General features: G+C 36.9%; 1 protein-coding gene across 6 annotated transcripts in view; it reads left to right on the plus strand.

The window, feature by feature from the left end:
• Window positions 1–27,900, plus strand: part of LOC148107847 (uncharacterized) — a 638,616-nt gene that overhangs the window by 217,023 nt on the left and 393,693 nt on the right. For all 6 annotated transcript variants that reach the window (XM_087855366.1, XM_087855368.1, XM_087855367.1 and 3 more), the window contains one exon: window positions 16,350–16,484. In XM_087855366.1, coding sequence (XP_087711492.1) covers window positions 16,350–16,484 — 135 coding nt within the window. The remainder of the gene's footprint in view (window positions 1–16,349; window positions 16,485–27,900) is intronic.

The raw sequence follows: 27,900 nt of genomic DNA on the forward strand, positions 1-27,900 counted from the left end.
TATTTCCAGGCTTTTGTTCTCTTGCGGCTTTCCCTGGAGGTTTGCTGTGCCTCTTCTGAGAGTCAGAGCAGCAGGAGCCGAATCTCAGCCTCTGTCTCAGAATAGAGGGATCACGGACCGTTCTCCACTGATGTTCTGGCCACTTTAACTCTGTTACTGTTGGTGCTGCTCAACCCTGCAGTGTCCTGGGATGTGCGCCCCACTTTCAGGGCCGGCATCCCAGCCCCCACTTTCAGGGCCGGAACGTCTCTGTCCTTTGTGTTTCTAACACGCCCAGCCGCCAGCTGCCCCCGTGCACTCCAGAGCTCCCGGTCTCACTCTGGTTCCAGTGAGCACACAGGAGCTCCGTTTCAGTCTGTTGGTGCACGCTCCCCCCTCTCGGTCTCAGTCTGCTCTCTCGGGGGTGCCTGTCTGCGAGCCCGCCTGCTCCCCGTGCAGGTGGCTACCGCTTCCCAGGCCCGAACGTGGCGGCTCCCTCCCCCTTCCGTTTATCTTCCGATATCTGTGCGCGGTTTCACGGCTCCCCGCTTTGTACCTCAATACTCAGCCATGGAGATGTTCATTTGTAGAGATCCAGATGTAACAACTTCCTGCGTCTCAGGCTGATTCCGTGGATGTTCAGGCTGGTCTGGTACCTATCCAGCTCGACTCAGGGGACCGGCTGAAAAAGGGGTTCCCTACTCCTCCGCCATCTTAACTCCTCCTCCTCTAGGCATTTTTTAAACCAAATGGAAGCAGCACTATTTTTTTTTATTTAAATGTTTTTCTCCTTGAGTTTAGAGATAATGTGGTAAAATGTTATTGTTTTTATAAAAGTTAATGTGAAAATACTGAACTATGGTCAGGATTATTTAAAAACAGAGGGAAAAAAATAACCATATTTCTTTGAACTTATCTTGCCTACATGTCTTTGTTCCGACCCAGAAATAATAAGATGGATGGACTATCCTGGGCTGCAAAAGAGATTTGCTGTCAGGAGACATCTCAAATCTTAGTGTGAGAATGATAGAATATTTTTATAAAAATGTGTTTATATCTATCAATTTGAAAGTCAGTGGGTGTGTGTAGGATCAATTTAGAACATGAAATATAGAATTTAAAGTCATGGAGGTCAGGGCTCCAGGCCCAGCTTTAGGTAGTCATAGCTGCATTACTTATTTCTCTGAGTCTCTTTCTTCATCAATAAAATGAGACTAATAATAGTATATATTCCATGAGATTTTTTAAAATATTAAATGAGATGTCAAATATAAAGTGACTACTAGGGATTTTTTGGAGGAGGATAAGGCTCTTAAAATATTAGTTTTATTATATACCTAGATGACAGATAGATAGGCCAATAACTTACTCATGAGCCTTTGCCATGGCTGTATTCTTATCTTCCAGTTACCTGGGTCCCTAGGCTTCATTCCTTTCATCTTCCCTGGATTGCTGTCCTCTTGGTGTTAAATTCATTTTCTTTTGATATTTACTGACAGCCCTCTGTGTACCTGGCACTGTGATATGTGTTCAGCAGGCAAAAAGAACCCAATGTATTATAATCCCTGTCCTCACACTTTCAAGTGTGTATGTGAGGTGAGAAGAAGAGGAGTGGGTAGGAGGAGGATGACAACATTTAAAATGTATAGAGTAATCATGATAGAGATATAGGAGCTGTTAATCTGCCTTCTTTGGGGTGGGGTAGAGGAGGTAGCCAACTTCATAAACAAAATTTTTGCTGAGGTGAATGTGATTTCAGAATTAATTCCCAGCATAAGGTGCAGTAACAAGCAAAAGCAGTGATCTGCAAAAGAAGGGTTTGGATGTGGTTGGAATTCATGGAAGGATCAGGAAAGTGGCAGTTAAGTGTAGGAATGGGGTGTTACCTTCTAGAATTACAAAGCTAGAATGAACTGGAATAATAAAAACAATAATAAAAGCAATAAAAACAGCAATAATTATATACCATTTGTTGTGTGCCAGGACACTTTTTACATATTAACTCCTTTAATGCTTAGAAATACTCTATAATGTAAATATTATTATTACTCTCATTTTGGAGGAGAGAAAACCTGAGGTATAAAGAGGTTAAACAGGGGCACCTAGGTAGCTCAGTCTATTAAGAGGCTGACTCTCAGTTTCAGCTTAGATCTTAATCTTGCTATCTTGAGATTTGGATCGAGCCCCAGGTAGGACTCTGTGATGAGCATGGTATCGGGTTCAGATTCTTTCTCCCTCTCCCTCCCCCTTTGTTCTCCTCTCTTTCTCTCAAATAAATAAATAAAATCAGAAAGAAAGAAAGAAAGAAAGAAAGAAAGAAAGAAAGAAAGAAAGAAATAACGAATGAAAGAAAAGAAAAGAAAAGAAAGAAAAGAAAGAGAGAGGGAGGGAGGGAAGGAGGGAGGAAGGAAGAGAGGGAAAGAAAGAAAGAAATTAAACAATTAACAATTTGCCCAGGGATATCCCATCCAGTAAGTAGCAAAGCTAAGATTCAAACCCAGTCAGTTTGGGTTGGAAGCCAGAGTCTCACAACAATGGTATTCTGCTTCTTTGGTTTTGTGTTTTCAATTAAGGAAACTTGTGCCCAGCCACGTAACTGATCAGAGCCCTTGGTGAGGGAGGGGCCTCGTATTACAGTGGTTTTATCAGCCCTACCCTGACAGGCTGCCACTAAAGAAACAAAATTACCTAATTGCCTAGCCACCTGTAGTTAAAAGTGACATTAAATTCTTGTAGCTAAAATTAGCCCACAGCACGTGCTCATGAAAGTTGTGGAGCAAAGATAGGAAATAAAGCCAAAAATACAAAGCTATGCAGGGGTGCCTGGGTGGCACAGTCATTAAGCATCTGCCTTTGGCTCAGGGCATGATCCCAGCATTCTGGGATCAATCCCTGCATCAGGCTCCTCCACTGGGAGCCTGCCTCTTCCTGTCCCACTGCCCCTGCTTGTGTTCCCTCTTTTGCTGTCTGTCTCTCTCTGTCAAATAAATAAATAAATAAATAAATAAATAAATAAATAAAATCTTTAAAAAAAATACAAAACAATGCAGAAATAAGGTGTGCAGGCTTTAGGGTTACTTCATGCTTAGTGTATCAGTGACTTCTTGGAATCAAACATTCCTTCCTTCCATGGGCACCACATAGGTATGCATCTATAAAACAGGAGAAATTCCTACCTCATAATGCAAGGAAGATCCAGTGTCATGTGTTCTCCCTTAGACTGAGACATAGTAAAGAATGGTTGCTTGCTTCTTTCCTTCCTTTATTCTTTTTTCACTTCTTTCCTTTTTCCTTCCTTCCTCTTTGCCTCCCTTCCACCCTCTCACTATCCTTGCTTCCCTCTCTTTCTTCTTTCCTTCCTTACTCTTATTCTTTCTTCCAAGTTACTATCTAGTTACTCTTCAACTCCCTGAATGTTTTTTTTGTCATTGTGTCTAGTAATAAAGCTTTGATGACAAAAAATAAGGAGAAATACACTAATTCTGAGAACTGTTGGTGATTATTCACAGAACTACTAGATGGCTTAGAAAAAAAAAAAAAAAGTTGGGGCGCCTGGGTGGCACAGCGGCTAATCGTCTGCCTTTGGCTCAGGGCGTGATCCCGGCATTACGGGATCGAGTCCCACATCAGGCTCTTCCGCTATGAGCCTGCTTCTTCCTCTCGCACTCCCCCTGCTTGTGTTCCCTCTCTCGCTGGCTGTCTTTCTCTGTCGAATAAATAAATAAAATCTTAAAAAAAAAAAAAAAAAGAAAAAAGTAGAACCATCTAATCTCATTTTAAAGCTCAGAATCATAGTTAACATTGAGTTATATCCATTTATGGTCCCCACTGTAAAATATTTCAAGCTTTCAAGATGTCAGTATTTGTAATACCATACCACTGCCCCACCACTCAAGGGCAACTGTTTGGTGAGTAATGTAATAAAATTGTTATTTAAGAATGAATTTCAATAGAGTTGCAATCATAAACTTAAGGGTTGAAAGGCATCATGAAGGAATGCCTTCCCAAAACTTGGTCCAACCTAGTAGTAGGTCTGAGCTAGAAAAAATATACATTCAGTCTGAGAGGTCCTGTCTTTACTTCAAATTTATATATGTATTTTATGTAGGGGGAAAAATACTCTTTAAGATATGCCACCCTTCTAGTTTCATACATATTTAATGACCCATGAATACACTTTAAAGAATATTTTCATTAATACACACAAGATATCATTAGTAAGAATTTAAACAAAATTAATCTTTACAAGTTTCAAACAAGTTTCAAAACACATGTAACTTCTGAAATACAGTGAAGGTAATAAAAGAAGATAACTAAAGATTCCAAAAGAAGTCATAATTTCCCTCTTTTTTTATATTCTATCCATAAGTTGTTTACCTTATAAATGAAAGTATGAAGCAAATATGTAATGTATTCATGCACCATCTCCTTTGGTATAAAGGTTAAGAAAAATTGATTACAAACAAATGAGATCTATGACAAAGGCAGAGAAGTAAGGTGACCAGCCCCCCAAATTAATCAGCATATAAATTAATCTTGCTTCCAAACAAAAAGTAGAACAGGAAGCATTGTCATCAATAATCTATGCCAAGACGTTCTCTAGGATGAATACTAATGATGATAAGCAAATAGTAGCTGGATGAGTAATGTAAATCCTTAAAAAGTTAAGAGAAAAAGTCTGAACATTTTCTAGTCTGTGAACTATATTTTAAATGTCTTATTATTATCAACAATAATGCTATCACAGTAATTGATCACCATTTAGAGGGCACCCAAAGAGTGCTCCACACTATGCAAAGAACTTCCCACATGCATTCTCTAGTTTTCACATTTATCTTGCAAGGTAAGTATTATTACCTCCATTTTACAATTTCAGCAACTGAACCTCAGAAAGTTTAAGTGTTGTACCTATAAATATGTGACAATGACCCTAGTTCTTCTGATTTCAAAAGCTAGACCCTTTCCACAATGCAGAGAAAGACTGAGAGTATTTTTGCAAAGGCATATAATTTTAATGATAGTTTTTGTTTTTATAATCATCGTGTTCATTGACTAATTGTTATCTTCAGTTTATTTCAGAAGTTACATGTTTTTTTCTAAAAAAGTTCCATATTGTCTTTTAACCACCTAACTTTTGACATGTTCTAGAAATGACTCCATAAAGCAATCTGGACAAGTGAAGGACAGAGATGACCATCTAAGATAAAGACAATTTCTAAGAGGATGAACTCTCCTGGGGAGGGATGATTCTTTGATGGTGACCTCGCTTCATTACACTTCACACGTTGGTGTTTTCCCTCTTATTCCTCCTCACTAATCACCCCTCAATTCCCCTCCATTAAGGACAAGAATACATGAAAATCCTACCATCTCAACCCCAACCAACATGCATGATTATAAAATGTTCTGAGGAAAAAAGTAGTCATGCATACCTAGTAATTCTTAAATAAATTATCATACATTAGGAATAAGTGGGAAATTTGCAAAGTTGTGAAATACTGACAACAAAATTACATATTCTATGACTAAGGAAAAGAAAAAAAGAAATTAAATGTTTGTGTGGATGTGAATAAGCTTTCCCTGTAAATCAGTTAAATCTTACTTTGTAAAGCTCAGATTGCATGGTTGTTCAAAACATTCTGAATAATGTCTTTTAAAAAAAAAACGTGTTTAATGGGTGCCTGGGTGGCTCTGTTGGTTAAGTGTCTGCCTTTGGCTCAGGGCATGATCCAGGGTCCTGGGATCCAGCCTTGCATCGGGCTTCCTGCTCAGTGGGGAGTCTGCTTCTCCCCCTCCCACTGATGCTCCCTCTGCTTGTACTCTCTCTCTCTCTGTCAAATAAATAAATTAAATCCTTTTATTAAAAAAATGTGTTTAAGTGGTGCCTGGGTGGTTCAGTCGGTTGAGTGTCCAACTCCTGATTTCAGCTCAGGTCTTGATCTTGGGGCCTGGGATCAAGCCCCACTTCAGGCTCCTCACTCAGTAGGGAGTCTGCCTGAGATTTCAATCTCTCTCCCTCCCTCTGCCCCTCCCCCTACTTGTGGACACACTCTCTCTATCTCTTAAATAAATAAATAAATCTTTTTAAAAAAATATGTTTAATAATTAAAATCTCAACCCAAAAGTCCATCATGACACATTATGGTATCTATCCACGTAATACTATACTTTGCTCCCATCTGTATGGTAATATAGAAGTATATTTATAAGCAAGAAAGATAACTACAGTAAATCATTAAATAGAAAACTAGATTATAGTGGTGCCTGGGCAGCTCAGTCAGTTAAATGTCTGACTCTTGATTTTGGCTCAGGTCATGATCTCAGAGTTGTGAGATAAAGCCCCATATTGGGCTCTGTGCTCTACGGGCTGCTTAAGATTCTCTCTCTCAGAGTTAAGATGGCAGAGGATTAGGGAACCCCTTTTTCAGCCGGTCCCCTGAGTCGAGTTGGATAGGTACCAGACCATCCTGAACATCCACAGAATCAACGTGAGATGCAGAAAGATACATCTGGATCTCTAGAAATGAACATCTCCAGCTCTGAGTATTGAGGTACGAAGCGGGGAGCCGTGAAACCGTGCACAGATATCGGAAGATAAATGGAAGGGGGAGGGAGGCACCGCGTTTGGGCGCCTGGAAGCGGTAGCCACCTGCACGGGGGAGCGGGCGGGCTCGCGGACCAGCACTCGCGAGAGAGCAGACTGAGACCGTGAGCTGGGGAACACGCACCAACAGACTGAAACGGAGCTCCTGTGTGCTCACTGGAGCCAGAGTGAGACCGGGAGCTCTGGAGTGCACAGGGGCAGCTGGCAGCTGGGCGTGTTAGAAACACAAAGGACAGAGACGTTCCGGCCCTGAAAGTGGGGGCTGGGATGCCGGCCCTGAAAGTGGGCGCACATCCCAGGACACTGCAGGGTTGAGCAGCACCAACAGTAACAGAGTTAAAGTGGCCAGAACATCAGTGGAGAACGGTCCGTGATCCCTCTATTCTGAGACAGAGGCTGAGATTCGGCTCCTGCTGCTCTGACTCTCAGAAGAGGCACAGCAAACCTCCAGGGAAAGCCGCAAGAGAACAAAAGCCTGGAAATACCAGCTCACAGGGTGCCCATCCCCATACCCCCTTGCAGGGGACACGGAGACCCTACCCAAACAGGGTTGCCTGAGTATCAGCGCCACAGGCCCCTCCCCCAGAAGGCAGGCTGAAAAATCAAGAAGCCCACATCCCTAAGATCCCTATAAAACAAGGGCGCATGGCCTGGGTCCCGGTCAACAATTTGGGCTCTGGACAACCCCGCAACCTCCCCTCATCAGAATGACGAGAAGGAGAAGTCCCCCCCCAGTGAAGAAAAGACAATGAGTCTGTGGCCTCTGCCACAGAACTAATGGATATGGATATAACCAAATTATCAGAAATGGAATTCAGAGTAACAATGGTCAAGATGATGTGTAGACTTGAAAAAAGTATTAACAAAAATGTTAATGAGAATATAGAATCTCTAAGAGTGGAAATGAGAGCAAATCAGGCAGAAAATAAAAATTCTATGAGCCAAATGCAGTCAAAACTAGAGGCTCTGACGGCCATGGTGAATGAGGCAGAAGAACGTATCAGCGAATTGGAGGATGGGTTAGTAGAAGAGAAAGCTACAATAGAATCTGGATTCAAAAAAATCCATTCTCATGAATGTAGGTTATGGGAGATTACTGACTCAATGAAACGTTCCAATGTCAGAATCATCAGCATCCCAGAGGGGGTGGAGAAAAACAGAGGTCTAGAAGAGATATTTGAACAAATTGTAGCTGAAAACATCCCTAATCTAGCAAGGGAAACAAGCATTCATGTCCAAGAGGCAGAGAGGACCCCTCCCAAGCTCAACCACGACAGACCTACGCCACGTCACGTCATAGTGCACTTTGCAAATATTAGATCCAAGGATACAGTATTGAAAGCGGCCAGGGCAAAGAAATTTCTCACGTACCAAGGCAAAGGTATTAGAATTACGTCAGACCTGTCTACACAAACCTGGAATGAGAGAAAGGATTGGGGGAGCATTTTTAAAGCCCTTTCAGAGAAAAACATGCAGCCAAGGATCCTCTATCCAGCAAGGCTGTCATGCAGAATTGATGGAGAAATAAAGACCTTCCAGAATCGCCAGTCAGTGACCAATTTCGTAACCACGAAACCGGCCCTACAGGAGATATTAAGGGGGGTTCTATAAAAATAAAAAGGCACCAAGAGTGATACAGAACAGAAAGTCACAATCGATAGAAACAAAGACTGTACTGGCAACATGGCATCATTAAAATCATATCTCTCAATAATCAGTCTCAATGTAAATGGCCTAAATGCTCCCATAATGCCACAGGGTTGCAGATTGGATAGTAAGACATGACCCATCCATTTGCTGTCTACAAGAGACTCATCTTGAACCTAAGGATACATTCAGACTGAAAGTAAAGGGATGGAATACCATCTTTCACGCCAGGGACCTCAAAAGAAAGCTGGGGTAGCAATTCTCATGTCAGACAGATTGGATTTTAAACTAAAGACTATAGGTAGGGACACAGAAGGGCACTATATTATTCTTAAAGGATGTATCCAATAAGTGGATATGACAATTATACATATATATGCCCCCACCAGGGGAGCAGCAAGATACACAAGCCAACTCTTAACCAGAATAAAGAGACATATAGATAAAAATACGTTAATAGTAGGGGACCTCAACACTCCACTATCAGCAATAGACAGAGCACCGGAGCAGAAAACCAACATAGAAACAAGAGCTTTGAATGCCATACTCGACGAGTTGGACCTCATAGATACATGTAGAACACTACACCCCAGAATCAAAGAATACTCATTCTATTCTAATGCCCATGGAACATTCTCAAGAATAGACCATGTTCTGGGACACAAAACAGGTCTCAACCGATACCAAAAGACTGAGATTATTCCCTTCATATTTTCAGACCACAGTGCTTTGAAACTGGAACTGAATCACAAGAAAAAATTTGGAAGAGCTCAAACACTTGGAGACTAAGAACCATCCTACTTAAGAATGATTGGGTAAACCAAGAAATTAAAGAAGAACTGAAGCAATTTATGGAAACCAATGTGAAGGAAAACACATGATTCCAAAATCTAGAGGACACTGCAAAGGCAGTTCTAAGGGGAAATACATAGCCATCTAAGCCTCACTCAAAAGAATAGAAAAATCTAAAATGCAGTTTTTATATTCTCACCTCAGGAAGCTGGAACAGCAACAGAGGGACAGGCCCAATCCACTCACGAGGAAGCAGTGGACCAAGATTAGAGCAGAAATCAATGAATTAGAAACCAGAAGTACAGTAGAGCAGATCAACAGGACTAGAAGCTGGTTCTTTGAGAGAATCAATAAAATTGACAAACCGCTGGCAAGACTTATCCAAAAGAATAGAGAAAGGACCCAAATTAATAAAATTAGGAATGAAAAAGGAGAGGTCATGACCAACACCAATGAAATTGGAAGGATTATTAGAAACTTTTATCAACAGCTTTATGCCAAGAAATTAAGCAATCTGTAAGAGATGGGGGCCTTCCTGGAAGCCTATAAACTACTAAGACTGAAACAGGAAGAAATTGATTTTTTAACAGGTCAATTAATTATGAAGAGGTTGAGTCAGTGATAAACAACCTTCCAAAAAAAAAAAAAAAAAAAAAACTCCAGGCCCGGACAGTTTTCCTGGGGAATTCTACCAAACACTCAAAGAAGAAATAATTATATTCTCCTAAAGCTATTTCAAAAAATAGAAACAGAAGGAAAGCTACCAAACTCATTCTATGAGGCCAATATTACCTTGATTCCCAACAGATGGGGCAAGGACCCCATCAAGAAGGAGAATTACAGACCGATTTCCCTTACGAATATGGATGCCAAAATCCTCAACAAGATCCTGGCTAATAGAATCCAACAGTACATTAAAAGGATTATCCATCATGACCAAGAGGGATTCATACCTGGGATGCAAGCATGGTTCAACATTCACAAATCAATCAGCGTGATACATCATATCAACAAGAAAAGACTCAGGACCATATGATCCTCTCAGTTGATGCAGAAAAAGCATTTGACAAAATACATCATCTTTCCTGATTAAAACCCTTCAGAGTGTAGGAATAGAGGGTACATTTCTCAATCTCATAAAAGCCATTTATGAAAAGCGTACAACAAATATTATTCTCAATGGGGAAAAGCTGGAAGCCTTTCCCTTAAGATCAGGAACACGACAAGGATGCCCACTCTCGCCACTATTATTCTACATAGTACTAGAAGTCTTTGCAACAGCAGTCAGACAACAAAAAGGGATCAAAGGTATCCAAATCACAAAGAAGAAGTCAAAATGTCTCTCTTCACAGATGACATGATACTCTATATGGAAAAGCCAAAAGAATCCACTCCCAAACTATTAGAGGTTATAGAGCCATTCAGTAATGTGGCGGGATACAAAATCAATGCTCAGAAATCAGTTGCATTTCTATACACGACTAATGAGACTGAAGAAAGAGAAATTAGGGAATCCATCCCATTTACAATAGCACCAAAAACCATACGTTACCTTGGAATTAACTTAACCAGAGACGTAAAGGACCTATATTCTAGAAACTATAAATCACTCCTGAAAGACATTGAGGAAGACACAAAAAGATGGAAAAATATTCCATGCTCTTGGATCAGAAGAATTAACATAGTTAAAATGTCCATGCTACCGTGCGCAATCTACACTTTCAATGCTATCCCGATCAAAATAACGAGGACATTTTTCAAAGAACTGGAATAAATAGTCCTTAAGTTTGTATGGAACCAGAAAAGGCCCCGAATTGCCAAGGAACTGTTGAAAAGGAAAAACAAACTTGGGGGCATCACAATGCCAGATTTTGAGCTGTACTACAAAGCTGTGATCACAAAGACAGCATGGTACTGGCACAAAAACAGACACATAGACCAATGGAACAGAATAGCGAACCCAGAATGGACCCTCGTCTCTTTGGGCAACTAATCTTTGATAAAGCAGGAAAAAACATCCGGTGGAAAAAAGACAGTCTCTTCAATAAATGGTGCTGGGAAAATTGGACAGCTACATGCAAAAGAACGAAACTTGACCACTCTCTCACACCTTTCACGAACATAAACTCCAAATGGATGAAAGACCTTGATGTGAGACAGGAATCCATCAAAATCCTAGAAGAGAACATAGGCAGCAACCTCTACGACAGCGGCCAAAGCAAACTTTCTCATGACACATCTCCAAAGGCAAGAGAAACAAAAGATAAAATGAACCTGTAGGACTTCATCAAGATAAAAAGCTTCTGCACAGCCAAGGAAACAGTCAGGAAAACTAAGAGGCAGTCCACGGAATGGGAGAATATATTTGCAAATGACACTACAGATAAAAGACTGGTATCTAAGATCTACAAAGAACTTCTCAAACTCAATACATGAGAAACAAATAAACAAATCATAAAATGGGCAAAAGATATGAACAGCACTTTTCCAATGAAGACATACAAATGGCTATCAGACACATGAAAAAATGTTCAAAGTCACTAGCCATCAGGGAAATTCAAATCAAAACCACACTAAGATACTGCCTTACGCCAGTTAGAATGGCAAAAATAGACAAGGCAAAAAAAAAACAATTGCTGGAGAGGATGTGGAGAAAGGGGATCCCTCCTACATTGTTGGTGAGAATGCAAGTTGGTACAGCCACTCTGGAAAACAGTGTGGAGGTCCCTTAAAAAGTTAAAAATTGAGCTACCCTATGACCCAGCCATTGCATTACTGGGTATTTACCCCAAAGATACAGACGTAGTGAAGAGAAGGGCCATATGCACCCCAATGTTCATAGCAGCATCGTCCACAATAGCCAAATTGTGGAAGGAACCAAGATGCCCTTCAACAGATGACTGGATTAAGAAGTTGTGGTCCATATGTACAATGGAATATTACTCAGCTATCAGAAAGAATGAGTTCTCAACATTTGCTACAACATGGACGGCACTGGAGGAGATAATGCTAAGTGAAATAAGTCAAGCAGAGAAAGACAATTATCATATGATTTCTCTCATCTATGGAACATAAGAACTAGGATGATCGGTAGGGGAAGAAAGGGATAATGAAAGGGAGAGTGATCAGAAGGGGGAATGAATCATGAGAGACTATGGACTATGAGAAGCAAACTGGGGGCCTCAGAGGGGAGGGGGGTGGGGAAATGGGATAGACTGGTGATGGGTAGTAAGGAGGCCAGTATTGCATGGTGCACTGAGTGTTACGCGAAATTAATGAATCATGGAACTTTACATCGGAAACCGGGGATGTACTGTATGGTGACTAACATAATATAATTTTAAAAACATTAAAAAAATGCATTGAAAAACAAATTAAATTGAAAAAAAATTGACAACTGCCCTCAATTCCATTGAGAGTCATTTTGGAACAAGCAGATTATCATCTTTTAAATCTTGAGCTGTGACATTAGGATGGAAGCCCTGCATCACTTGAACATACTTGTTTTTTTGTTTGTTTGTTTGTTTTGTTTTGTTTTGTTTTTTTAACTAACAGAGAATCAATCCGAGATGCTGAACAACCAGAATTGAGTCTTCTAAGAGACCCAACCTGACATCTTATTCTGTGTAAATAAGTAGAAGGGGGTGAAGAACTGAAGTGATGTCTTGGTTTGAATATTTTCTGAAGGTAGAATTTACGAGGCTATTGAAATCCTGTTAGATAAGAGGTATTGCCTATGCTTTTCCAAGCTGAGCAATTTGAGGTAGATTAGAATGAAACCTCTGTGATCAGTGGTGCTAACAAGGAGGTGTTTCACCAATAAGCAATATGTTATGGTAATCTTGATGGGGAAGTTAGAGCAGCCAGCTCTTTCCGGTGTAATAGGAAGTAAATCCCACATTGTTATTTCAAGTGACTGCTCCTCTCCAAAGTAGGGTACTTTGCATATGCTATCAACATTTTAGTCATTTCACTTCTGAAATCATGTTCAGGGAAAAGAATTTTCTTCAAATGCCAGGTAAGGAAGAGTGGGAAGTAAAGGTTAAGTTCAGGTCATCATGATAGGTTCGGAATTTGGGCTGGAATGTGGTCTTCGGGATGCCCAATATTCATCATTTTACACCCTACAGCATACTCTCTGATGTGAAATGCTGATGACTTCAGCGTAGGAGAATCTATGAGGGAGGCCTCTCTGTAACTTGTGAAATTAGAGCTTGCTCCTCTGGATAGCAGACAGCATTTACATAAATGCCCTCGTTCATTCTTCTCTTTCTTGAAGAAAGACCCTACACAAAATCATGGCAACGTTCTCCAGTAATGTTCCTCTCACAATTCAGGAGTGAATAAAAACTACATTAAGTCTATAGATAAATCATTTTATATAATGTTATTTTGAGATACTCCATTTCTTGTCTTCAAATGTAAGATATTTCTTAGTATTTATGCATTTAGTGTTTCTCGGTTTTGTGTGAAATTATTCTTATATATCACTACATTTTCAGACAATTGTGTTTTTATTGTTGTTCGTGGTGGATGTTTAGGGTTTTGCTTTTGCTTTTGCTTTTTTGTTTTGTTTTGTTTTAACTTCAGTGGTAAGCCTTGCTTTACTTACCAATATTAGTGACAGATTCTACAACTTTGGGTGTAGTATGTTGAGCATTACTGAAAACAAATCCATATTAAACTGACCTTCCAGTAGAAGGTAAAAAACAACTCATTGGTTTAATCATTGCATTCCATAAAGGGAGATGTCACTTAACCAGCTTCCCTCTCAGTGCCAGGAAATCAGCTCGAAATATTTCTCTTCAGATAAGTGAACACGCTTGTCATAGCTTACTTATGCTTGTTAAATCTTTCTATGAAATAATTTACAGAGAAATATGTAAATATTTTGACTGCTTGTGCCATTCTTTTCAGACTGCTTTGCAGATTACACATGGGTCTCTATATGCAGTAAGAAGGAAAAGCAAGCAGAAATTTCTTAATGTAGCATTTTTTCATTAATAAAAACAGAAAGACTAAAGGACATTTTTTTAATGGAGTCTTAATGTAAATAGTCAAGAAGAGTAATGTATACTCCATGAGTTGGCCTCAAAGTGATACTAGTATGATGGAAGTACATTATGAGTTTCCAGGACAGCATGTCCTCTTACCTTTTCTTCCTGACAGCAGATAAGTAAACCAGGGCTTAAGAGTAGAATATTTGCCAAATATACATTAGTGCAGACTTTGTATGTAGCAGGACTTTTATGGGTTTGTTACATCTTACTTGAACAATGGTCTATATACCAGCCTTTAATCTTAAAAGTATATGTTCTTTATAACCTATAATTAGCAAATGTGATATATTCTGAGCATAGATAGGGTAGAGAAAAGTGAGGGAATTTTCCCCGGGTGGTTCTCATTAACCATCTTTGTTTCAATTCAACTCTTGTTTGGTTGGGTTTACATGGTTATTGAAACAATAAGATAATGTTGACAAGATTTGAAGATCAATATAATAAAATAATTGAGCTAATTCCACCATCAGCAATGACATGATTGTAGATGTTTGTGGTTGTTAAATGACCATATTTTTCATATTTTCCAATGGAACACATTTTATTCAATTTTGGGGTTATAAATGGAAATGTATGACTTGACTGAGAAAAGCATTAAATCACTAGTACTTACTCATGATTATGGAGCTGAATAAAACATCAATCAGGGTTCCTGGTTTGAAGCAACAGAAATTATCTCTGGCCTTTAACCAAAAGGAGATGCATTAGAAAAATAGCAGGGATGCCCATATTTGATAATTGGCTTGTAGTCTAAAGCTTAGAAAAGGGAGAGTTTCAGGCTAGGCTGTAGGAAATGCCATCAGTCACACTAAAGGAACCATCTGATCCATGCTCTTACTATGGTTGGAATCATCTGACTCCCTCTATATTTCCTCATTCTTTGCATTGCTCATTCAAGTTTCAGAGTTCTGGAGCAAATGCCTTATCAACAAAGCCCAGCTCATTGGCCTATTTTGTGGTAGAGGAAGGCCCCAGTTTCTATCGTCTGGGATCAGAGCAGCAATAGAAGGAAAACACTGGAAATTATCTTCCAACTATGTTGGTACACAGTGAGGAACTAGTAAAAATAGTGGGAAGTGAATGATGGCCAGTCAAAAAGTGACAAATGTCTACTCCAAATAAATATTGGCATGAAAGTCATAATGGGACTTCTAAGACTGGACTTCATCATTAAATGCAGTGAAACTATGGAGTCCCTTCTGCTGTCTTTTTCCGCCTTTAAAATAACAAATTTGAGGGATGCCTGGGTGGCTCAGTTTGTTAAGCATCCGACTCTTGATTTCAGTTCAGGTCATGATCAAGGGGTCGTGAGATCCAGCCCTGGGTCAGGCTCCACACGCTCAGCATGGAGTCTGTTTGAGATTCTCTCCTTCTCCTTCTGCCCCTCCCCTTACTCATGCTCTCTCTCTCTCCTTCTCCCAATAAACAAATAAAATAAAATAAAATGACCAATTTGACTTAGAGCAGAATGGGAAGTTGATGGTACTTGTGTCTTTCCTCTGGTTTCCATAGCAGACATCACTAATCAATTACCGTATTCTTCCCTCCTGAGACCAGACATGACCTTAGAATCTTTTTCAATATAGTGCTCTGGCAGCAACTACTAAATTATTAGAGTTGGCAAATGAGATAAAACCCTGTAAATATCTCTGAATTAGAGGTTAATTACATTTCCTTAAAGTGTTAATGTTCTTTGAAGTTCCAGGACTAATAAGTATTGTTGGTTGAATTATTTTAGAAAATTAGAAAGAACCTAGACCAGGTGGGAATAGATTCATAAAGTAGATAATCCAGTAATATCTGATTGAAATGAAAAAAAAATATTTTCAAACTTGACTGGCTTTCATTGTGAATGTTGAAATGTTGAAGGAACACTTCATTCCACTGTAGAATGTGCGGTTCATCCTCTGCCATTAATCCAAGAAAGTCCAGAGCTCATAAGACTATTCATTGAAAATTGAAAAATAATATACTAGTCTGAGGTTTAAAAGTATGAATTCTGTTATTGATGGTTAACAAATTTAACATTAGAAAAAGTCATTAACTATGAATTATATTATTAATGGTAAAAGAACTATTATTTAAGTAGTCTTTTAAAGTTTATAGAATACAGGATCTAAAATGGCTCAAAAATCTATCCTAGAATTCACTAGGATATAGGTGACTAAACCAAAGAACATGTTTAGCTATCGTGACCAAATAAATATATTTGTTTAGTACGGTTTTTTTTTACTTATTTATTTTAATAGTGAGTCTCTTGTGTTTAGATCCTTGTTAACATCTCAAGCCACTATTCGGACTGATTGGATTTGCAATTTTCGACCAGTAACACAGGATGGAATGACTACAGTACCCAGAATTTTTTTTGTCCCCAACGGCTGGCAGCATCCCTTCTACACCCGGTAGGTTTCCATTGTGTTTTGAGTAACTTTGGGCTGTATTTGTTTTCATCTACGTACTAAAATTTCCTTTCAGAATGATAGTACCTTGTAATATGTCCTTGAATTATGCCAGGAAAATATCTTTCTAATTCAAGGAAATTTCCGGTAGCAAGAAACCACAAAGTCTTCTAAGACAAGTTTTAGACATGAGCTTTCTGTAGGGTACCTAGAGCAAGGTTAGTTTCCCAAGCTATCCTTCTTCTGTAGTACCTGTAGTAGATCATAAAAGGACCACGAATTCTTCTCATTCCTGTTTGTATGCCTTTTAAAAATGCAACTTTGTACCTCATTTTATCCAGAGATGTGGGATCTATTTCTCTGCCCATTGAATTTGGATTGGCTACAGGTCTTGCTTTGGACAAAGTTTCTTCATAGATGTAATGCAAGGAGAATCTTGAAAAGTGCTTGCACTTTGGAGTTGATCTTGTTATCATAGGGAATGTAAGTGTAATTGCACTGGTAAATTAAACTGGGCTGGTCTTCTGGATGACGAGAGATGCAGTGACCAAGTTATCTCCATTACTCTATTTAACATAATCAATCATTTGTCACATCAGTGAGGCCTTCCAACACCATTCAGTTTCATTTGAGCTAGACCACTATGAATTGCACAATTAATTCTCAGAATCATGAGAAATAATGAATCTTTGTTTTTAAGACATTAAATCTTGGGTAAATTTTTAAGTAGCAAAATATGCCAAGTAGCTGCTTTTAGTCTTCTCGCCATTCATCAAGTTTTGGTTTGCTTATCCTCACAGGATAATGTCTAAAAACTGCTCAGTTAAAGAAAGCTGACTTCGGACTTTTTTGGTTTTCATTATTTTAGCTTCAGGGATTATCTTTCTAAATATATGGAAATTATTATTATTATTTTTTTTACGTCTAGCCATGTTACAGGTGTCAAACACCTTAACACAGAGAGTGAAAACTTCATAATGTCAGCAAATTCCAAACTATTGTAAAAAAAGTAACTACTCAACTTGTTCAGGGTTAATCTGCCACATGGATTTGGTGTGGCATTGAAGAATGAAAAAGGCAGAAGAGACCAAGATTGTCTCAGAGAAAGGAAAGGGGCTTCATACCATTTAAGCTACATAATATCTTCCTGATGGGAAGCTAGAGGTCAATTTACTTTTAGAATTTATAAAGTTCTTTGAGGCATTTCTTCTAGGATTTAGTATTCCAAGCTGTATCTTATCCTAGATCCCAGGGCTAATTGACCTACGTCTCTCCTCCATCTTCAAGCTATATCTACCAACATATCATCTGTTTTCCCTGGGAATTGTCGTCCTCACATACAGAGTTCTCTTCAGAATTTTCATTTGTTTTGACTGTGTTACTTGGTCCCCTTCCAAAGTCAGTAGTGTATGTACATATGTATGCATGTATGTATTTATGTCCTACTTCTCTGTTGTTTCTCTTTGTGACTTGGAAATAGGTTTCTGGTGGAAAATTGGCCAGACATATGTTTGGAAGGAATGGTAAAGCATGGTAATCTATGGTCACAGGGATTGTGCCTAAATTATATATCGTATTTGTACTTAGAAAAAATGCTTTTTTTGTTATCATATTTCAGTAATGTGATAGTGCTTTGGGGTACACAAATATGCTGTTTATGCAGTCCTGTAGTTTGGACTAGTATTACAATGTCAATTACTTCAATTGCTACATTTTAGGAACTGTGGAGAAGTTGACAAAAAGTGCTAGTTTTTTGACTAGGCATATACTAATATTGGTGTTGCATTCTTTAGAATCAAATACCCAAATTCAACATAGAACCACAGTGTTCCCTGTGAAAAGGGGAATAGCGTCACAGTGGTTCTTATGGCAGCTGTTTTAGAATAATTACTGGTAAAAATTCTCTATGTATTAAAAAATGTAAATGATCAAAAATAAGACATATAAAATATCTCATCATTTGTAACTCAACAGCCCTTGGATATAACACATAGCATGCACTGTTTTCTTTAGAAGTCAGTAGAATTTCTGAATATGTTTATGCTGGATAATTCAGTTCAAATTTTCACCAAATTTTCCCCTCCAAAATAAGTATACCATGCCTATATTGAAAGTGCTACTGGCTGTTAACTCTAGGAAAGGTTTTGTGAAAACCACTGATTTCTGAAATAGAGAAAGGCAGCACGAGGCAGAAGTGTCTCATAGATATATATTCTCTTAACTCCCTCTCAGTTGGAACTGCCTATATCAATAGGGGAAAGCACTAACAAAAAGATATTCTGTGTTAACAGTGGATAAAGCAAATTGTGACCTATAATTAGTAACTTGGAATCCCTTCTGCTTCTCAGAGGCACAATGAACAAAAAAGAGCAAGGTATCTGAAACCTTGGAACTATAATAAACTGATGAGCTATCTAAGAAAAATAACTCTTTTTCTGCCTTTGCTAAGACACCCCAAACCTGGATTCTAGGGAGTGCTCTCTTTTCATTATGTAATAAGAACTGGGTTAAAGTAGAATCAGATGAAGATATGGACTGGTGCCACCTTTTTAGCTCTCAAGGAGGGTCTAGGTATGATGAAGGTTGAGGATGGTACTTGTTAGCCTTAAGGATCCCAAGTAACTCATCTTAAATTGTAGACCATGTCTCAATCCTGCCTTTTGGCATGTTGAATTCACCCACAGCATAATTGTTTTACTGACTTACCTATCATTGTTCATTCACTTACTTGTTCATTTAAGAAAAGTTTAGGGGTGCCTGGATAGCTCAGTAGGTTGAGCATCTGGCTTTTGCTCTCTCAAGGTCATGAGATAGGGCCTTGCATGGAGCCTGCTTAAGATTCTCTCTCTCCTTCTGCCCCTCGCCCCACTTGTGCATGTGCTCTCTATCTAAAATAAATACATACGTAAAATCTAAAAAAAAAGGAAGAAAGAAAGAAAGAAAGAAAGAGAAAGAAAGAAAGAAAGAAAGAAAGAAAGAAAGAAAGAAAGAAAGAAAAAAAGAAATGTTTATTGGGTGTCTATTTTATTCCAGTCTCTCAGGTTAGAGCAATTGAACAAAATGGAGAAAAATCCCAGCCCAATGGAGTTTTTGTAACAGTGGGAGAAGACAAATAATAAAATGAAGTTAAAATATAATATGCTAAATGGTAAAAAAAAAAAAAAAAGCTATAAGAAAAATAAGGCAAGAAAGTGGGATATTGTGTGTCTGTGTGTGTATGTGTGTATGTATTAGGGCAACGATTTTAAATAAGATAGTGATAGACGCTGCATTAAATTTTGGAGAAAAAGTAATAAATGAGACAGGCATGCTAATGGAACTTATAGATTAGTGGATAGGAAAGGTGATTATACAAGTAATTATATTACATTGTGACAGTGGGTCCATAAAAGGTATATCTAATGCTATGGATGAGGACACAGTGCAAGGAGACATTGAGTGGTCTAAGGAGTCAGGAAAGGTTTTATGGGTGCATTGACATTAAAATTAAGGCCAAAATGTGAAATGAGCCACAGGAAAACTGAAGTGGGTTGAGGGTCAGCACAGGTAAAAATATGTCCAAAGATCAAGAAGGAAATGAGAATTTGGTATGTTCAAGGAACGTAAAGTTTAAAATGGCTGAAGTTGAATTGGAGGAAGGAGAGTGACATGAAATGAGTCTCCAGAAGTAAGCCCTGGTCATATCACAAAGGCATTGAATGCCGTGTTAAGAAGTTTGGACTTTATCCTAACCACAAAGTGAAACCATTAAAAGAATTTAAGGTTTGGAAACGTCTTGAGGTTTGTTCCCAGGGGCCTGTAGGGAGGCAGTATGAAGCTCTGTTCATTCAGAACCTTATTCCTGAATGGCCCTTTAACTCTGTTCTTTGATTCAAGGAATTAGTTTGCCTTGTAATGATAAATGCCTTTATCTGTGAGCTACATGTTTATTCACTCATTCATTTATTCTTCAACAGATATATAATATTAGTAACATGCGTTCTAGTTGTGTCCAAAATAAACCATTTTATTTCAAATGTCTGAAAAGGTGTGTTTCCTTAGAATCTAAATAACTAGAGGCCAGCCGACAGTACCATGCCCAGAACTGCAATTTTTATTTTAATTTTAACTCATTGGAGACTTTATTGAATTTGACCGCCTTGCTTTACATTTACAAAACACAGCAAGAGAATAATTATTTATTTCATAATCAGCTTTCTTAGCATCTTACATAGTACTTGTTTTCCAAAAAATATAATACACATGTATCATTCTCAAGAAAATTCCATTACATAAACATAAACTTTTATAGTTGGAAGGGTTCATAGGAATGAAAATGATTATATGGATGAGGAAACTGTAAACTTGAGAGAAACTATCACTTTATATTTTTGACAAATATATTATTATTTTTAGTTTATATTTTATTATTAATTTTCATTTACATATTTATATGATTTTTATATTATGTATTTTAATAAATTGTTCTTTTAAGAAAACCATTACTACAAATATAGGGTGCAAAAATCCAAAAGTTATAAAAGAATATAAAATTAAGTTTATTTTTCATCCTTTTACTCAGGCGACACTATTTCCCTCCCGATACTATTTTTATGTAATCTGTCCAGATATGTTTTATATATATGCAAACATATATTAAATATGTGTCTGCATATTATAAGACCAAATTTTAGCATTCTCTACATCATTTTCCTCAACTTGTTTTATCACTGAATGATATATTATTGAGATCATTCTATGTAGTATATATAACTATATACTATTCCACTGCATGGATGTGCCCTCATTAAATTAACTAATCCACTAAGGGACTTTATTTTTCCAAATATTTTCATGATAAAAATATTTCAATAAATATCATTTACATAATATCATTTTTTAACATGTGGGATTCTATCTATAGATATTTGTAAACATGGAAGTGCTGGTTCAAACAGTATGTAAATTATGAAAATTTTTATAAATATTGACAGGTTACCTATATAACACCATATATTTCCATTAATAATTTATGAGAGTGCTGGTTTTCTCACCTTCTTTAACACAATGTCTTATTGAAATATTTGATCTTTGCCAAAGACCAAAATGGTAATTGACCATTGTTTTAATTTATATTTCTCTTTTTAAGGTAAAGATTAACATACTTTCATATATTTAGGATATATTTGCATATTCTTTAAACTGTTACTAGCCTTTGACTATTTTTCCCATCAGATTATGGCTTTTTAATATTTGTATACATTATTTATATATTAAATAATTGAATCCCTTGTTTTCATTGTTGCTTTTTTCCCTCCCAGTTTGAAATTTGTCTTCTAATCGTGGTTAAGGTGTTTGTTTTTACTATGCACATTTTAAAAAAGTATAGTAAAACTTACCAACTTTTTCTCTTATCACCTCTGGGTTTATGTATTTTATATAGAAGGACCTTTCTTACACTGTCATTATTTTTGGAAGTTCATGTTTTATTCTAGAAAGTTTATAGATATACTTTATTATATTCAATTATTAGAGTTCCAAAATATGTTCACAGCTTGTAGGTCTAATCCCTCTTCATTGGTTTTCATTTTCAGAATTATTTTTGACAAAATGCATTGGTTTATTTTTTCACATGACCTTTAGAATCATATAGTTCCAAAAACTCTTGGTGTCTTCTGGTGATTTTATAATAATTAAAGATTAATTTAAAGAGAATTAGCATCATTTTAGAATTGAGACTTTTTGTCCAAGAGGAGAGGATGTTTTTTGCATTTTGGGGGGTCTTCTTTTTTAAAACAGTCCATGAAATGGTACTGATCTGCAGTAAGATAAAAATAAAAGCTAAGAGCAAACATTTAGAAACTTTCAGGGAAATTTGACCTGTTTGTGACATTAGTGTAGTTGTGATTTTTTTTTAGAAATTCATTTATATTATATTTTTAAAAATTATCTAACCATGATAAGCTGAAAGCAAAAAGACTGGCCTTTCATCAGTTTAGTTTGAGAAGTACTGCTGCAAATGCAATAACAATTTTTTTGGGTTATTGTTATTGTTTGAGGATTATTTAATTTCATTACCTGTACTCATATATATAAATATGTTGGGACATAAATGTAATCATATCCATGTTCCTTGTGAAATTTTTTCATAATCTTTTTCCTATTTGTTTGGCTCTTTTCCCCCCCTTTTTCTTGTCTCAACTTTTCACAGCATCTCTCCACTCAAATTATCCATGCTAACAACCCATTGTATAATCTTCCATATTTTATCTAGAAAAATATTAAATAATAGTGGCAAAATATCTTCTCTCTGAGTTTTAAGAAGAATACTCCTAGAGCTTCACCAGTAAATATGATCCTTATTTTGGGAATAAGACACCTAATTTATCATGTTAAGAAGGTATCCTTCTATTTCTTTTTTATTAGATCAAAAAAGAATCTATTTTAAACATTATCAAATATATTTTTAACATCTATGGTGATGTTTTTATGGTATTTCTTTTAAATGTATCAATGTGGTAAATTATATAATCAGATTTCCTAATACTGGACCATCTTTGCTTTCCTGGAGTAAATGCCATATTGTTGTTCAATATGGCGTATTAATCTTTTCCCCCCAGCTTTATTGAGATATAATTTCCATATAACATTGTTTAAGTTTTAGATGTACAATGTGATGATTCGATACATATGCATTGTGAAATTATTACAACAATAAGGTTAGTTAAGACATCTTCACCTCAAATAATTACCATGTTTTTGTTGTTGTTATGGTAAGAATATTAAGATCTACTCTCTCAGCAACTTTCAAGTATCCAATACTGTATTTTATTTTGTTGAGAATTTTTTCATCTATGTTCATCAGGAATATGGGCATGTAGTTTTATTTTCCTGTAATGTCCTTATCTGGCTTTGGTGTTAGGATAATTCTGGACTTGTAAAATGAGTTTGGAGTTTTTCCTCCTCCTAAATTTTCTATAAGCCTTTGAGAAGGATTGAATTGATTTCAATTCAAAATTTGGAGATGTTCTGATTGCTTCTGGAAAATGTTTTTAGATTATAAAACGGGTTCTCTATACATAAATGATTCAATCCTTGTCTCTTCTGGTGCTCTAATTTCACTCATTCCTTACTGTAGTAAAGAGACAGAGAAGACCTTATCTCATAAATTGTGATTCTTTAAATACTCAGGCCCTCAAAAGCCCAGCCTAAACCACACATAAACAAAACACCTAGTTGATACCTGAGACCAAATAGTTTATTGTACAATTGACTTAAAGTTGGATTTTTAAAGCATGGAAAGCATCATTGAAACCCAAATTGGAGAGCTTGCATAAATGCTAGATTAAATGCTGTAAGTAGCTCTGAAAATCAAGGCTGCAAACATGGAAAGCAATCAGTCCACTCATAATTACTATGCCACTTGAATTCCAGTAATTTATGGGGAAGGAAAACAAATCTAGTTACTCATCCTCTTCGTGAATGAAATGTGCTCTGCACTACAAATGCAAATTATTATCCCTCATCTAAATCATCGACTTAATGATATTCTATTTCCCAGTCTCATCCTCATGTCACTGACAATGAACAGGCTTAATCTAATGATTAAAAAGTGTTCTCTGTTATATTTGAGCTAGAGTTAATTCAGAGTTGTGTGCTTTAAAATAATGTAAGGATTTTGTGTTTTTATATCTCTGTAAGAGAATATTAAAAGTAAATGTCCCTATACTTTCTCCTTAAGGAATGATACAAATATATATTAGTTCCCACCCAGAGAGCTCAAAATGTACTTCAGAGGGCTGAGATATAAATAGGACCCATTGGACAGCTACACAAGAGATCAGTAAAAATTCAAAATGATATTATAAGATAAACTCTAAGGAAATACATTAAAGCCTCTTCTTTTTTGAAAAATGTGAGACATGTTGTCCTAAAAATTACAAGTGATGTTTATTATTTTAAGTACTGAAATACTCTTAATATGCCTGATAACATTCTAGCTGAAGTGATATACATATACTTCTCCTTTACTTTGTAACCATATGAATAATCATATTACATTTTCTTTAGCGATCCAAAATTATGGTTGTAAATGTCAACTGTTATAAAACAGGGAGAAATATGCTCTTTACATTTAGTAGTTCCTAATGAAAATGTTTTAGTGGTAGTATCTTTTTTTCCCCCTGTCTTTTGATGTGCTGCTTGAGAATTTTCTACTTGTTCTTTGGACTAGGAAAGAAGGTATGATGTGGAAGCAGATGCGTACATAAAAATGTGTGGTTGTGTGTGTTAGATTCCTTTAGTTCAAGGAACTGGAACACTTGTTATACCTAAAATACTAGAGGATTTTTCATTATGATGCATGTAGAAAGAAGAAAGGAAGAAATCTCTCCCAGCTGATCATGCCTCAGGGAATCTAGCAACAATAATGCAATAAAAGAAGACTAGAAAGTGGTTTGGGAACTAGAAAGTCATTTGGGATATAAAGCAATTCTGGAGACAATTGACCAAATGGACCCCACAGATATGTACAGAATATGCCATTCGACAGCCGCAGAACATATATTTTTCTGAAGTGCAATGTGGAACATTCTCCAGGATAGATCACATGGTAAGTTACAAAACAAGTCTTAATGAATCTAAAATGTTTGAAATCATACCAAGTATCTTCTCCTACTACCATGTATGAAGCTAGTGCTTGGGATTCAAAGACGATTATGGTACAGTATTTACCTTCAATAATTTACAACCTAGAAATTGAGAGAGACAAATAAACTAAACTGAGGTTTTAAGTTCTGATTTATGAAACCTAAACCTTAGGGAATATCAGGTTTGAAGGTCTTGATAAAGGTGCTAAACATGGGAAAGCCTTTCAGAAAGACCTCTTTCCTTCACATTATAATTTCCTTTCCAGCATTCTAATTGAGAAGAGGTGTGTTACGTATCACAAACCACTGGTGGTTAAAAAACAGAAGAGGCCTGGAAAATCATTCTGAACTTGTAAAAAGTTGTTGAAGTTTCAGTGTTCTTGGTGATGAATTTGATTGTGAGCCTTTTTCATTAAGAATCAAAGCATGTGCATCATTCTGCATTGAAGCCAACAGCAGAAGCACAACAGCATCCCCAAGGTGCGGTGACTAATACTTTGAGTAAGGCCTCAGCGTTCCCTTTATAGATCAGGTGTTAATATACACTGACATGCTTGCTCACAGCACTGAAAATTAATACGAACAAAGTGGGCTAAATAAAGTGTCACTCTGAAAATGCAAATGCTTTGGGGAGACTGGGAAACATTTTATGGCTTTCTTTAAAAATATTTTCTCAGTTCCTTTGAAGATAAAAATATGCTAAAAACCCCTTCAAAATCTTTTAGGGGTGGTTGTATTTTTTCTTCTACATCTTGTACTGAAGCCAAACCTTTAATTTGTGTTATAATAAACATATTTCCAGAAAGGACAGGTTGGAATTAATTCACGACCAAGTATTTTTCCAATGACAATCATTTTTATCCTTTGAAATGATGATATTTGTAATGAAGTCCTTTTTAAAAAACTGTTTCTCCTTGGTAGTTTAATTATAGATTCAATGGTCTGGAAGAGATAGAAGTGGTCAGTTAATCAAAACATCTGGACACACAGGTGTTTCATTTTATCTTCTTAGAGCAAGAACCTTGGCCACCCAATTTTTGGGGGGACTAGCAGTGACCATTTCGTAGATTCATTGAGCTGGTGAGGACCTTAGAGATTAACCTAGCAGAGATTATTCAAAGACCTTTGTAATTCTGGATAAAGGGGATTAAAAACAAACACACAAACAAAAAACACATTTGTAATTCTGGAACTATTTTCCTTAAAAGTAGATTCATATTAAAAAAAAAAAAGAAAGAATTCTTACATTCAGACATAAAGAGCTTAAATAATGTAACTAGTTATGTTTTTTTTCTATGGGCACTGGCCTAATTTTAGTGCAATGGTTAGTAGCATAGATTATGGCAACAATCTCTGGTTTAGAATCCTCTCTGGTCCACTAATTTATTGTGTGACCTTGGATAAGTTATTAAATACTTCAATTTCCTTTTCTGTAAAATGGGGATAATAATAGAACCTATTTAATAGAGTTTTTGTGAATATTGAGTTCATAGAAAGTGTTTTAAATACTCCTTGCCACATAAAAATTACTAGGTATGTTTAAACTGTCATTTTTTATGACATAATCCTTGCAACATTACTAGAGATAGTGTTTTAATAGCTGGGAAAATTGAGGCTCGCAGAAGGCAAACAACATGCACAATGTCATTCAACTAATAAGCAAGTCCAGCCAGGCATAGAGCACAATGATTTTTGCTGCAAAGTATATATTCTACATGATACTGCTTTGAGTTTCTCCCTATGTTATCATGTGCTATCATAATATCATCATATTATTCATTCAATGCCACTTTAGTTAATATTCAATTTTTGATATAAAAAATAGATCATGGGGGCGCCTGGGTGGCACAGCGGTTAAGCGTCTGCCTTCAGCTCAGGGCGTGATCCTGGCGTTCTGGGATCGAGCCCCACATCAGGCTCCTCCGCTGTGAGCCTGCTTCTTCCTTTCCCACTCCCCCTGCTTGTGTTCCCTCTCTCGCTGGCTGTCTCTCTGTCAAATAAATAAATAATTCTTTAAAAAAAAAATAGATCATGGTATCATTCTTAGTAGTGAATTTATATTTTTATACCAAGTTTCTAGCTAGACAAGTTTTATTTCAACACATTTTTTAAGAAAAAAAAAGATATAGTATTTTTTTATTACTGCTATAGAAATCACCACAAACTTAGTAGTTTAACACATTATAAATGTATTTCTCATATAATTCTGGAGGCCAGAAGTCTGAAATAAGTTTCTTTGGGATAAAGACAAGGTGTCTGTAGGTTGGACTTCTGGAGACTCTAGGAGAGAAACTGTTTCCTTGCCTTTTCCAACTTCTAGAGGTCATCAGCATTCCTGGGCTTATGGCCCCTTTCTCCATCTTCAAAGTATATCACTCAATTTTTGTTTTCAGTGTCATATTGCTTTCACTCTTTCTGGCCATCTGCCTCCTTCTTATAAAGATCCTTGTAATTACAGCTGGTCCACCTGGATAGTACAAGATAATCTTCCTATATCAAGATCCTCAACGTAATCACATCTGCAAGTTTCCTTTTGCTGTCTTCATAGTTTCTGGGGCTTAGTCCATGGACATCTTTGGGGGGGGCATTATTCAGCTTACAACACAAGGTTTGGATTAAGAGATACTTATTTCATGTCATTTCGAAAATCTAAATAGCATAAATTTGAAGAACAGAGGGAAAATTTGGATAAAACGCTCGATCCCCTTTCATGTTTTACTGCCTCCACCGACGTACTTGCTCACTGAGGCTATTATAGGATCTGATGTTTGTTAATTATCAATTTTATTGTC

The sequence above is a fragment of the Ursus americanus genome, chromosome 24 (genome assembly GCF_024610735.1).
Source record: "Ursus americanus isolate L20-20 chromosome 24, mUrsAme1.1.p, whole genome shotgun sequence".
Taxonomy (NCBI): Eukaryota; Metazoa; Chordata; class Mammalia; order Carnivora; family Ursidae; genus Ursus; species Ursus americanus.